At 39.4% G+C, this 12,774-nt stretch overlaps 2 protein-coding genes across 2 annotated transcripts; both read left to right on the top strand.

Moving 5' to 3' along the window:
• The first annotated feature begins 882 nt into the window (after positions 1 to 882).
• VAR3 (zinc finger (Ran-binding) family protein) lies at positions 883 to 8,540 on the top strand. The gene is made up of 5 exons (XM_089166782.1): positions 883 to 1,532; positions 1,735 to 1,852; positions 5,027 to 5,310; positions 6,321 to 6,419; positions 6,531 to 8,540. The coding sequence occupies exons 1-5, from the start codon at positions 1,078 to 1,080 to the stop codon at positions 8,287 to 8,289; spliced, it is 2,715 nt and encodes a 904-aa protein (XP_089022908.1). The 5' UTR covers positions 883 to 1,077; the 3' UTR covers positions 8,290 to 8,540.
• A 1,289-nt stretch (positions 8,541 to 9,829) lies between these two features.
• LOC149027882 (alpha/beta-Hydrolases superfamily protein) lies at positions 9,830 to 11,947 on the top strand. Its single transcript, XM_089166771.1, has 4 exons — positions 9,830 to 10,436; positions 10,689 to 11,038; positions 11,336 to 11,529; positions 11,610 to 11,947. Exons 1-4 carry the CDS (start codon positions 9,986 to 9,988, stop codon positions 11,929 to 11,931), a joined length of 1,317 nt encoding a protein of 438 aa, XP_089022897.1. The 5' UTR covers positions 9,830 to 9,985; the 3' UTR covers positions 11,932 to 11,947.
• The last annotated feature ends 827 nt before the right edge of the window (positions 11,948 to 12,774 follow it).

The raw sequence follows: 12,774 nt of genomic DNA, 5'->3' as shown, positions 1-12,774 counted from the left end.
TCCGACTAAACCGTCAAAAAACCGATAGGACATTATCCGAATCCTTCCGAATATAATAAGATGCATATATGGCATTACTACTATTCGATCCGTTTACATCCTTACTTGCACCCCTTTCAAGCTTTTGAGACCTATGCAAGCATTAGCTTTGTGAACTAGCAAGGCCCCTTCAAGATAGTCTTAATGGAGGCCTAGTGAACTTTCATGACCTATTCAAACATTAGTCCTGTGAACTACTAGGGCTCCATTAGGATAATCTTATCAAAGGCCTAGTAACTTTCGAGACCTATGCAAGCATTAGCTCTATGAACTATCAGGGCCCCATCAGAGTAGTCTTATCGAAGGCCTAGTAACTTTCGAGACCTATGCAAGCCTTGTGAACTACTAGAGCCTCATTAGGGTAGTCTTGTCGAAAGCTTAGATTAATCTACAAAAGCCGATAGTGACTACATGCCCAAGATAGAGAACACACAACTGTCCAATATGAGAAATCGAGGAACAGAGGGGATTCGAACTTCGGAACATATAACTTATCAAACTACTTGGAGGTGAGTTTGGGACCATTGAAACCACGTTAGGTGGGTAATGGAGGCCATAAAGTAAGTAACACCTCCACTTTATGTTTAAAAAGCATAGAAATCTTAAAATTATATTTTTATTGCATATATTTATCCTATTACTTAAAACATTTTCGAGACTGTTTATTAATGGTGATATTTTTTTTAAATAAACAATGATTTAACTGTTTTTAATGATAAATTTAACCATTCATCTAATGAAAATTTAAATTTGCATTTATTTGCTTTTTAAAAATAAAATGAGGTGTCAGTTATTTAATGCTTCCATTTTGGGGTTTGAGTGCAATTACTCTATTTATTTTCATCAAACCACAAGCTTCCACCCAAACTTCCTTACTTCGTAGGCCGTGGGCTCCCTTATCTACAAACTGGAGAGCTGCTTCGCAGCGGCCATCGACGACGCTGCCAAGAACCTAAGAAGACGGTTTCTGCGGAGCCATTGATACCAACGACTTGCTTCGACAGCTTCCAGCCATTATCGGATGCTTACTGACGCGTGATGAGCGGGCCTGCGAAGTTGTTGATGCTGCTTAGCACTCCATTTTCTCTCCTCTACTCTCGTCCTTCAGGTTTCCGACTTGCCCGCTACTCCCGTGTCTCTATCGGTCGCCTTTCCGCTACCGTTAACAGTAATAGATTCTGTTTAAAGCCTCGTCCTCGTTCTTGTTTTTCAATCAAAGCTTCTGAGGAGATTCACACCCAAACCAGTAGTGTCAGGGAGGATTACGGCGGGGAATCCTTAGGATTTTCACTCAACAATCGGGTTTTGCATCCATGGCCTGAATGGTCAAATCTCGTGGACAATCTCAGAGCCGGTGGATATTTCGATCATCAGAGTTCATCGTGTGTAGCATTCGAAGTAGAGCTTCCGGGTTATGGAAATATACCAGAGGAGTTCATAGTTGCAGCAAACGCATGTTTATCGTTTGCTCGGAGTCGGTTGAATCTTCTGCGGTTGGTTTTCTTACCTAAAAACATTTACTTTTTACAATAGGACGGTTGCTTCAGCAAGATTTTCGTCCTGCTGAGATTTTTGACATAAACGACCAAACTAATATCATATATGCTTATGCTCGGGTTCTCATGCTGCCCTTTCCAGTTTCCTGAACCTGCCTTTTTTTTTTGTTTTGTTTGGGGGGGGGGGGGGTTGTTACAGTTCTCTATCTAGAAAGGATATGCAGGTGGTAGTTGAAAATGGATCGCCTTTCCTTTTTAAAGATGCATTGGATTCGGCGAGAAGGATGAGATCATTCTTAGAGGGCAGCGGAAATAATGTAAGCTCTAATTGCCATTACCCTTCGTTTTTTGTATCTCTTTACCCCCCTGTAGTACTCATTCTAGCTAAATTAATTCATCCTGCAAATCATACCCTAAACAGCAAAAGCAGGGTTCATAGCTCCCTTAAATGGTGGACGGATGCTCTTTCTTAGTTTTAAGCATTTTCATATAACTTAATGTTATTAAGCTAGCCCACTACATGTAGGCGATGTACTGATATTGTACTAGACTGAAAAAATTATGTCACATGAATAGTCTCATATTGTTATTAGCAATGTCTAATAACTGGTGGGAATTATTTAGCTACGATGTTCACAGTTGCAGTAACTACAAATTGACCCGACGGTTGGAAACATTCTAGAGCTACATCACAGGCTTCTCATTTGTTATTGTTTGGTTCTTTTATGGAACATACTAGTGTGCAGACTATTATTATCATTAAAACATGGAAAATCTAAACTGATTCGACATAATAATGAAACTTGTAACGCTTTTATCTGACTGATGGTAATGTACAGAACTGAATGTTGGTAGGTAAAGAAGTAGTTGAAATAGGGATGTTGATACAGAAAAGTGGTAAAACTAGAAAAAATAAAATAAGGAAATAAACAAATTAGAGCTTATTTAGGATGTCTCAGATACATGGTAAATTGCAAGAAAGTCGTTTTGGATGTCATGAATACATACACCAAAGGCCTTCTGAATATTCCATTGTGAAGGATAATAGGACATACATAGTTTAGGAGAGGTATAAGTATTTCTAGGGGTAGAATTGATTGGAGAAAGAAAGGATCCATTTAGTTGGGACAAGGATGAGTTGAGCAATTGAGTTGTTGAGCAAAAGGAATTTAAAATTACAAAAGTCTTTAAATGAAAAACAAAAAGACATGTTACTGCTAGAATAGAGGAGTGCTAATGCATAACTAAAACCCATTTAAAAGATTATGATGTAATGCAAAATCCCGAGCCATTTCACATGTTTAGCTTTCTCAATTGTTACAAATGGAAGGATTGTTTCAAAGAGGACTGATAGTAGTAGATTTTCTAAGATGGATGGATTGTGGAATGAAAGTGACAGCTCTCATGAGGTCTTGGGTTTTTATCTTGTTTGCTTGTGTTAGTGAGGTAAACCCACTGAGGCTTTAAGGAATCAACAATGTTTTGGTGAAAATTTTGGCATCTAGCAGAGATCAAAGTTTTACATCCATTTGATATAAAAGCTTCATCTCAAAGGGTTTTGACTATGATGCACAAAGCCCCCAAATGTTGATATTTTGACCAAAACTTGCATGACCAAGCTTGGAACAAGTGTTGTTTTAAAACTAAGAAATTGTTTTTTTGTAGGAGAAAAAGGGGTGGGAACCGTGGGATAGTTAAAAGTGTGTGACCCATATGAAGGGGTGTGAGGGGATAGAAAAGTAAGAGACTGTTTGTTTGCAGGAGAAAATGGGGTGGGATAGTTAAATGTGTGGAATCCATGTGAAGTGGGTACAGGGACAAAAAATGTAAAGGAAGAAAAAGTGAGGGAAAAGTAGAATATGTGGGCTCCACTATTTTACTTCATCTTTGCCCCAAATCCCATCCAAAATGGTGGGACTTCTTTTAGGCAATAGGGTGGGAAAAAAAAGGGGTTCCACATCAGTTGATAAGCTGTTTAATTTAAGGGAGCTTGTTTGCTCATTCACCTACCCTATCTTCTCTTTAATGCTTTTATCTATTACTGGTTTACATATTCCAGCAGACATACAGATCTGGCAATGAAGCAGGCTTATTTTCTTAGGGATAAGGCTAGAATTGGGTTTTATGTGTAAAATGGGCTTTTGATTCATGGATTTATTTTGTAATTGGCCTTGTTAATGGGCCTAGAATATGCATGTCTGGGCTGAGTGCAAATTTAAATTTATTGGTCTATTTAAAGGTCATGCACTTACTTAAGTTGTCATATGACTTGGTAATCAGATTGTGTTTAGGAATCTTACTCTCTTCCATGTTCTGCTTTGGTGAGTATTGCTATGTTTTAACCAGCTAGTTTTCCCTTTTTTATAAAAAAAAATTAGGCACAACAATAGGCTGTTAGCTAGGTTTTAGTATTAGTTGGTTTTCCTTTTAATTAGGACTCCGCAGCCTTCCACAAATTGGATGGAGGCTGTGTAATGTTTATTTTTCTTCTTTAATTATGACTTTTAATTGGGTTTTCAGACCCTTATATACCCCAAATCATTGGCAATAGAACTCAGACCTTTTTCTTCTAAATTTGCACTGCAATTGCCAATGTTGCTACCTTATTGAGTCTGAGATTGGTGTTCCTTGCTTAGGGCTTCAAGTTTAATCTGTTGGTTGCTTTGTGTTTAATGTCCAAGCTGCTACAGTGACTGGTTGGACCAGTTGACTCTCTGTTGGTGAGAAGCCTGGGAGGCTTAAAGCCACTCTTCGACACTACTGAAGACCCAGCTTCCCCAACAAGGTTCTACTTCAAGTTGTTGCTCATCTGAAGTGGCTGCTGTTGAAGAACTGCAATTACAGTGAATTAATTTGATATCTGTACTTTCTCTCGCATAACCTTCGTAAGAATGCATGCAAGGTGTTCTTTGAGAAGATTCCACCTGGCCAATTGGTCAGTGACTCCAAAAATTTCAACTGTTACCATCCACATATAAACTCTGTGTGTGTTTGTCACTTTGTTCTTCTTCTTCCCTCCCCACGCTCCCCTTTCTCTTCTTGGGGGTGGAATGTTGGGGGGCCTTTTACTTTGTTATTTGTTGTGTAATTTGTACTTTTGTAATCAGTCAAGATATTAATATATTGAATAGAATTGTTTTGTTAACATTTTTCTTCTCAGCTGAAGGAATTAGGAATTGTTGCTGACTGTTGCAAAATAGAGAAAAGAAGAAAGACAAAAACACAGAGCAGAAACTATAAGAAAGATTAAAACATAGACTAGAAGCTATCATCCAAAAAGAACAAAACAGTATGTAGAATATATTAGAGTTTTAGTTGTATAAATCAAGTATTGATCTGATCCTTGCCTGAGTCAGCCTCAAAATGGAACTTGATTTATATGATAATAGGATTTAATTTACATTTCCTTAGTGTAGTTATGTAACTTCAATCACTTCCTATGATATGACTTGACCTTTCGTTATGACTCTGAAACCTTGGTTGAACTTTAGGGGATTGAGAGTGGAAAGGGAGACATGGTTGATCTGATGCAGTTCCTCTTGAGCAATGCATGCGATCCTTATGTTGCGTCAGACAGGAAAAACCACAGCAATAAAGAACTAGTTGAATCATCTGTTCGTAATCTGTTGAGTCAGTTGGCTGATGCAAGTAGAACTGATCAAGGATTGGAGCTTTCTGCATCAAAGCCAAATCAATTCACAAATGGATATGGACAGACCACGAGACCTGCTGGTCCAAACATCGTAATGAAGAGAGGAGACTGGATTTGCCAGAAGTAAGTCTGAATTTTCTACTTATCCCGTTTTTATTAATTTTTTATTAATTCAGTTGATCTTTTCCTACCAAAGAGCATAATTGAATTGGTGTTTTACTTCTCTTCTTTGAGTGCTTCACTGCTTTGTATTTCTGAACTGTCAAATTTAATGGATGAAATGGTTATTGTTACTTCAGAAGTTCAGATACCTCACGCTTCAATACTTAAATTACCAGCTCTCAACTCATGATCACAAGGACACATTCCTTTCATCTGTGCATCAGTGTGTCTACCACATGCATCATGTAATAAAAAGTAGAGCTGCATATGGATAAGAATAAGCTGTGTGAGTGTGAACATCTTCAGGCTCACTTTCTTTGTGCCTTGTTGATGTAAGAGAAAACAAAAGTATAAAGACACCAGGTGAAAGAACAATGATGTAATTCAAGGAGAAGAGAAGAGGACCATCCAGCTCCTAGGCCCCATACAGCCAACCTTGAAGCATATAGAGCCTAGCCTTATTCTTACATGATGCTTGTGTTTTAGGTTTAGTTAATGGACCAAGTCTGGCCCCATTAGGAGATTTTTTTATTATGCTTTGCCGAGTGCACAATCTATTCTTTTAGTTATTTGTTTCTACTTTCTACTTCTATTACTCCTTGTTTAGTGACTGGATATTAGTTAATATTTTGCAACTTCTAGAGTACTTCTATTTCTGTAACTGTAACTACATCTTTTAATAAGGAAAGAGAGTAGCAATAGGAATGACATTAGAGCTTTGCTGTATGTTGGAACTAGCTTTTCTTAGTGTTTTGCCATGTCTTTAAACTAGCTTTCTTAGTCTCATCAACCCATCACCATATTGCCTTGTAGAGGAATTTCAGTTTCTTTCCAATTCGCCTGGGACTTAAGCAACCTTGTATTAATCATCTCATTCCAAATCATACTGTTTTCTCCCTCAAGTCTAACATCATATTAGTGATCTCATACTCTCTGATAAATGTAGTCAGTGAATCTTCTTTCTTGCGCAGGTGCAATTTCATGAATTTCTCAAGGAACCTGAAATGCCTTGAGTGCAGTGAGTCACGGCCCAAGAGGCAGCTGACTGGTGGAGAATGGGAATGTCCTCAGTAAGTTGCTTTAACTAATTTTTCATCCGCCTAATTAAAGTGCTGAATTACTTTTTCTGTTATTGGGTCCTGATATTTTAATAATATACATTGAAAATTGACACTTTTCAGATGTGATTTCTTCAATTACGGGAAAAATTCATCATGCATAAGGTGTGATTGCATGCGGCCTGGAGAGGCCCAATATGGCACCACGATGCCCAGGACTTTGTTGGACTACAGCAACGGAAGCAAGTTAAACAAGATACGTACTGAGAGTGGGCTTGGTGAAAATGATGAAAAGGCAGACGAAAGATTCAGCAAGTCCTCTCAGGTGGAAGGACGAGGGGAGGTTAGTCAGAGCAAGCCTCTGGATGCATCAATAAGCCAGAGTTTGGACAGGATTCTTGGTCGGTCTTCAGCTTCTTCACAGACTGGCAGTCATTTTAGTGCCACTAGAGAAAACACTGGAGAGGAAAGGTCCTCGTTCTCAAGTCAAGCTGCTACACGATATAGACAATCTGAACGGAATAATTCTGGCAATGTTCCTTTTGTGCCGTTAGCTGCAGATATGTTTGCTAAATCTCAGAAATCAGAGATTCGTAATGAACAGGTGGAAGGTAACCATGATTCAGTTACTTCAAATATAAGCGACCAAACTGGATATTTTTCTGGGAATGCTGACTCTGGTAAATCAAGTGATGGCTTTCAGCTGACAGAAAAACCAGTGAACCAGACTGAGGACCAAGAAGACAGAGAAATGGCCGAAAAATCAGATAGGTGGTTTAAAAAGGTTGCAGAGCTACATGATGTTACAGATCTCTCAAGTGCAATATCAGATGAGGACTTTCCAGAAATTATGCCAATGCGTAAAGGGGAGAACAGATTTGTAGTCAGCAAGAAGAAGGACCGATCATTGACCTCACCCTTGTACAAGAGACGCATGGCCATGGAACAGTCAAGCAACACTAATTTTGTACCTTTTGTTCCTTTTCCACCAGACTACTTTGCTAAGAAGGAAAAACAACCAGAAGGAGAGGTTTCAAAAGAGAGAGCTGTAAGGGAAACTTCTTCGGCTGCTGAACCAACCAAAGACATTCTAAATGCGTTGGGAAAGTCATCTGAGGATGCTTTTGCTGACCTAGGGGCTTCTGGATCTTCAGTTCGACCGTTGGAAAATCAGCATCCTGGTAGTGAGAACTGGAACACTTCCAAAGGTGGAAATGGCTATAGTGAAAGCAATAGCAGTTATGGGGTACTATCCAAGGCCAGTTCTGCCCAACAACCTGAGAATCTAGAGATTAGTGGTAGGTCATCTTGGAGAGGGAGTGTTGATGGTGCTGATTATGGGGCATCAACTCTGGCAAGTTCTGTTTCAGAAACTGGTAATAGGGGGGTTTGGAATACTGGATCATCTGGGAAAGGGAGGGCAGGTTCCCCAACCACGGGAACTACTATCTCAAGGTCTGATAATTTACAGGCTAATGAGAGGGAGAGTAGGAATAATGGATCCTCCTGGAAGGGGAGTGCAGGGGATCCTTCCCCACAGCCTCCGGACCTTCCAAATGAGAGGGAGAGTTGGAATAAGGGATTTTCAGGTAAGAGCTTGGAGGGTTCTGCAGTGAAAGAACCAGATCCCTTGGATATGTCTCAGGAGGCCAAGGAACAGAGATGGTTTCGGCGGGTTGCTCAAATCAAAGACATTTCAGAGTTGAGCAATATCCCTGATGAAGACTTCCCTGAGATAATGCCAATGCGGAAAGGGGTGAACAGATTTGTGGTCAGCAAGCGTAAGACGCCCTTGGAAAGGAGGTTGACATCCCCCCAATACAGAAGGAACCTTCCCATTGTCAGCTCTGATCCAGTGAAGAAGAACGACGATATAAGCTGAAATTAAAGCTGGGTGTGGCGTAAGGCGGCAGTCTTCTATTTTTTCAGCTTGTATGGGTGAAAAACCTGTTTATATTGATTTTATTGGGATTTACTGGGAAACGAAACTTAAAAGAACAATCAAAAGATGAAATTTACCACCAGGAATTTTGGTCATTTTAGTGATTTTGTTTATGATTATCATTCTATTACGCGATCTCACGACCTTAGACTTCTATTAAGCCAGCCATGTTGATATTTAGCAATATAAGTCAGTCTATAGTGTTTCTATGAAAGTTGGGAAGAGTGGGTTGAAAGAATGAAACTTCTATTAGCTATTGAGTTAGCTTACAAGAGACCTACTTGCTTAGATGTCTTGCTACAAGCCTACAATACTACCATCTATAAGCACCTTAATGTTCAATCTATGGTTAAGTCGTCAAGGTTTAACATGTGTCATTTATCTAAAGCTAGAGAATTTTCTACCCAAAAGATATATTCCGAAAAATCTTAAGACATTTTAAATCAAAGATTCTGAATCCTAGATATGTAAAGGTCCTAATATTAGTTAGAAATATATTGATTTCACTATAATTACAAGACTTTCTAGATAATGAACCAATCTTAGTCTAATATAAATCTTATAGGATTAGGTCATGTGGGTCTATAAGTTAGGCAGGCTCATGAACCTTGTGAACTACCCTCATAGGCCTCAAGGGGACCTCTTTATGACTTCGCTGTGCGTGCATAGACCTTACTATTTCCCAGTGCAGTAGCTGGGGCATGTGGATCCTTGTTTGATGCCACTGTATGTTTAAGGAACCTACGTTCTTTGTTTTCTGTGATTGTCCACATTTGAAGTTGATGAATTCTTTTCAACTTTGTTGCGATTCAAATTCTCAGGTCTCTTGATCTAAATCAACTCTCGAGCCTGCTTTGCTCCACCCACTTTGGGTGACTTTTGGATTGATATCTTTTTGTTACCTGGTTCTCCATATGATGTACAAATTCACAACAGTGAAAGGTATCACGGAAATACCAGATTTCTTCCAATAGATTATGCACTCTTCATCGAATCACAAAAGCTTGAAGCGAGTCACTACGGACCTCGATGTTGCGAAAACCACTCTGCCGAGATGCACGTAAAGTCGTAAACCAACATGAATAGCTTTGAGTTTCATATGTAAAATGTTGTTGCTGACACATCCACCAGCAATTGCAAACAACATTTCCCATAACAATTTCTTCCAATTGTGCCATGTCCTCATGCTCACAAAAAACCCTAAATTTCATATTCTTTCCTGGATAAGGAAACCTTCTAATCTTCCACGTGTCGCATGTCTATTGCTTGGTATATTTGGTGAGAAGACCCGCAGAGCACCCTGTCTCCTCGGATGGCTGTCAACCATAAACTACAGAGGGACCACAGGGTATTTGTGCATTGTGATGGGGTCTATTTTTTTTTTACTGGTGAGCCCCAGATATTTGTGGTTATAATGCCGTGGGAGAAGATCCACGCTGCATTGTGCATTGTGTATGGTCTAGTCTCTAGACGCCTCCAGGGAATAAGGAGGGAATACGTGGCGTAATGAATTCCTCAGCTTTTGTGTCAGCAAGGAAATGGAATTTTTCTTATACCCAATTGAAATTTCCAACCCTTCGATTCCCCAGTTGTTCTAACTTGTCTTTTCATTGCTTCTCCTCTCGGTCTGCGTGGGATGAGATTACCTCTCAGCCGCACGCTGCTGAGGATGATGATTGTATTCACCCACAGATGGCCCGAAAAGGCTTTCCGAAGCCTCACTTCAGCAATCGGGTTCATTGTTTTTGCGTTACTGGATTTGTTGGATTTCCTCCTCTGCATTTTCTACAGGTTCATTGATGGGCTCATGGAGGTAAATACATCTTCTTGTTATTGCCAAGACAGGCGAGGACAGAGGACGAAACTGAACGGAGATAAAGAAGATGAGATTTCAGAATCTTTGTATATGCGGAAAAACATCTTCAGGGATTTGGGTCTTTTTCCTATGTTGAGAGTAAAGAGGGAGGATTCTAAGAGTGCTAGTTTAGTGGTGAATAGGTGGTCAGACTGCAATTGTAATTCTTGTGTTTCATGGCAGCTTAATGGAGACCAGAAACTTCATCTTGTTGTCAGGGAGCCCTCGCCAGGTATGTAAACAACCAAATTTCTCCTTTTATTGTAAAAATATGATATGATATTTGTGGGTTAGACTTGTGGAAGACGTCAGGATAGTTAAGGATTATTACTTGAAATGATGATAAATCTTAATGTTGGTATGATCAGTCAAGTACTTCTGTACCTGTCCTTGAAATGATGATAAATCTTAATGTGGGTGGTAATGGCATTGTGCTCGAAACCATTCAGTTATTAATGTAGTTGTCAACTATTATGTTTGACAGCCACGAATGAAGACAGCAAGGGGAAGGCAGCCGACAATGTGATTTTCTTACATGGGTTTCTATCTTCTTCCTCCCTTTGGGTTGAAACAGTATTTCCCAATCTATCTGAACCTGGAAAGCGGAGCTACAGGTTGTTCGCGGTAGATATCCTAGGGTTTGGGAGAAGCCCAAAACCACGAGATTGCCTTTACACTTTGAAAGAACATTTGGAAATGATCGAGAAATCTGTAATTGATCAGTTTCAGTTGGACTCTTTCCACTTGGTTGCCCACTCAATGGGATGCATAATTGCTTTAGCCATGGCAGCAAAATATTCTAAGTCTCTGAAGTCAATTACACTGATAGCACCGGTGAGTACATTAAGCAATTTGATAGACCAGGTATCATGATATTGGATGAATACATTCAATGTTTTGAAGCTATGTGGAAGTCCATCTTGATTCAGTAGTTGGATTGTCCAATTCAGAGCTTATCTCAGTTGGGTTATGACTTGTGATAGCTTTCTATGGGATATCATGTTGCTTCTAGATTCCTATTTACTTGGCTGTTCTAAAGAGTCATCTTGCTTTTTGTATTCTTTTTTGCTCAACTCCATTACATACTTTCTTGCTTGTTTGGAGCCACTGAAATTTTTTTTTTTTTTTCAGCCTTACTTTCCCTCATCCAAGGACAATGTGAGTTTAACTGCACTCGATAGACTTGCTGGAAAGAAATTGTGGCCACCATTGCTTTTTGGTTCTTCTGTCATGTCATGGTATGAACATGTTGGAAGAAGTATTTGCTTCCTTGTCTGCAGAAACCACCAGATATGGGAATGGATTCTTAAGCTGCTAACTAGACGGTAAATTCATCAATTGAGGTTCTCCAGTGGATACTAAAGGAAAAAATGCATATAACTTTTATTTTCCTCCTTTCTCCCAGGGACCTGCCTTTCATGGCTGTGGACTTGACCAAACATACCCATCACTCGGCCTGGCACACAATGCACAATGTAATATGTGGAGGTGCAAAGCTAATGGATGAATACTTGGAAGTTCTAAACAAGTCAGGTGTATCAGTTACAATCATCCAAGGAGACAAAGACAGGGTTGTTCCGCTTGAGTGTAGCCACAATGTGAAGCTTAAAGTTCCACTTGCAGAGGTTAAGATCATCTCTAGTGCTAATCATACGACTGTAATTACAGGTAGAGCAGAGAAGTTTACAAGGGATTTGGAACAAACATGGCATTCTTCTGGGAAATAAAAAATTTTAAAATGAATGTGCTCAGAAAGATAGTTTGTGTTTCATAAATCTTGCTTCAGGACAAAGGTGCATTATTCAAATTCTATATTACTTCACGGAAAATGTAAATTATGATTTTGAATTTCTAGAGAGAGTAGAACACAATGAAATGGGACTGAACAGTGGCTGTAGCTACTCTTACACAACCCAATCTGGTGAAGGGCACTAACTGAAGTTTTTGAAGCTCATTTTCAGCTACCATTTTCCACCAGGGCATCGTTTTAGAAGGAACGCGTAGGAAAATGAATCTAACTGTAACAAGAATTGAACTTGAGATTTCAATGTTTACCAAGAATGCAATTTGTACATGGTTCATCTTTGATACGACATGGTGAAGCATATCTAGTGAATACATTAATGACTAAGTGAAGTTTGTGAATTCTAGTACCAAATATCAGTTTTAACTGTAGATCCCGAACTGCATGTGCATACAACACATACACTAGCAAAAATCTTATAAAGCTTGACTCAGTCCTAAAAGCTGATGTACCTAAGTGAGAGCACTTAGTTTACCAGTTGAAAAAATGGCAGGCTGCACCTTGTCAGCCACTCATTTACCATTCATATTCTACTTGGCCCAAATCTACACTGCAACTGTGATAATCAGACTAGAACTTACTCCTTCAGATCCCTGCAGCAAATCATCCCTACCAACTCAAGGTGAAAATCTGAATGAAACTTGAGATTCCAATCACTGGCTAAAATTCGGGTTCTAGGAAAGGAATACCGGCTGCTTAGCATGGACTGGAATAAGGGATACTCAATGAATATTATTAGGACAGATAAGGTCAGCAGACTCAATGC

Source organism: Hakea prostrata, chromosome 1, assembly GCF_041222555.1.
Source record: "Hakea prostrata isolate BN-2017 chromosome 1, UWA_Hpros_2, whole genome shotgun sequence".
Lineage (NCBI taxonomy): Eukaryota > Viridiplantae > Streptophyta > Magnoliopsida > Proteales > Proteaceae > Hakea > Hakea prostrata.
Note: the sequence above shows the minus strand (reverse complement) of the source record. Positions and strands in the feature narration are given on the sequence as shown.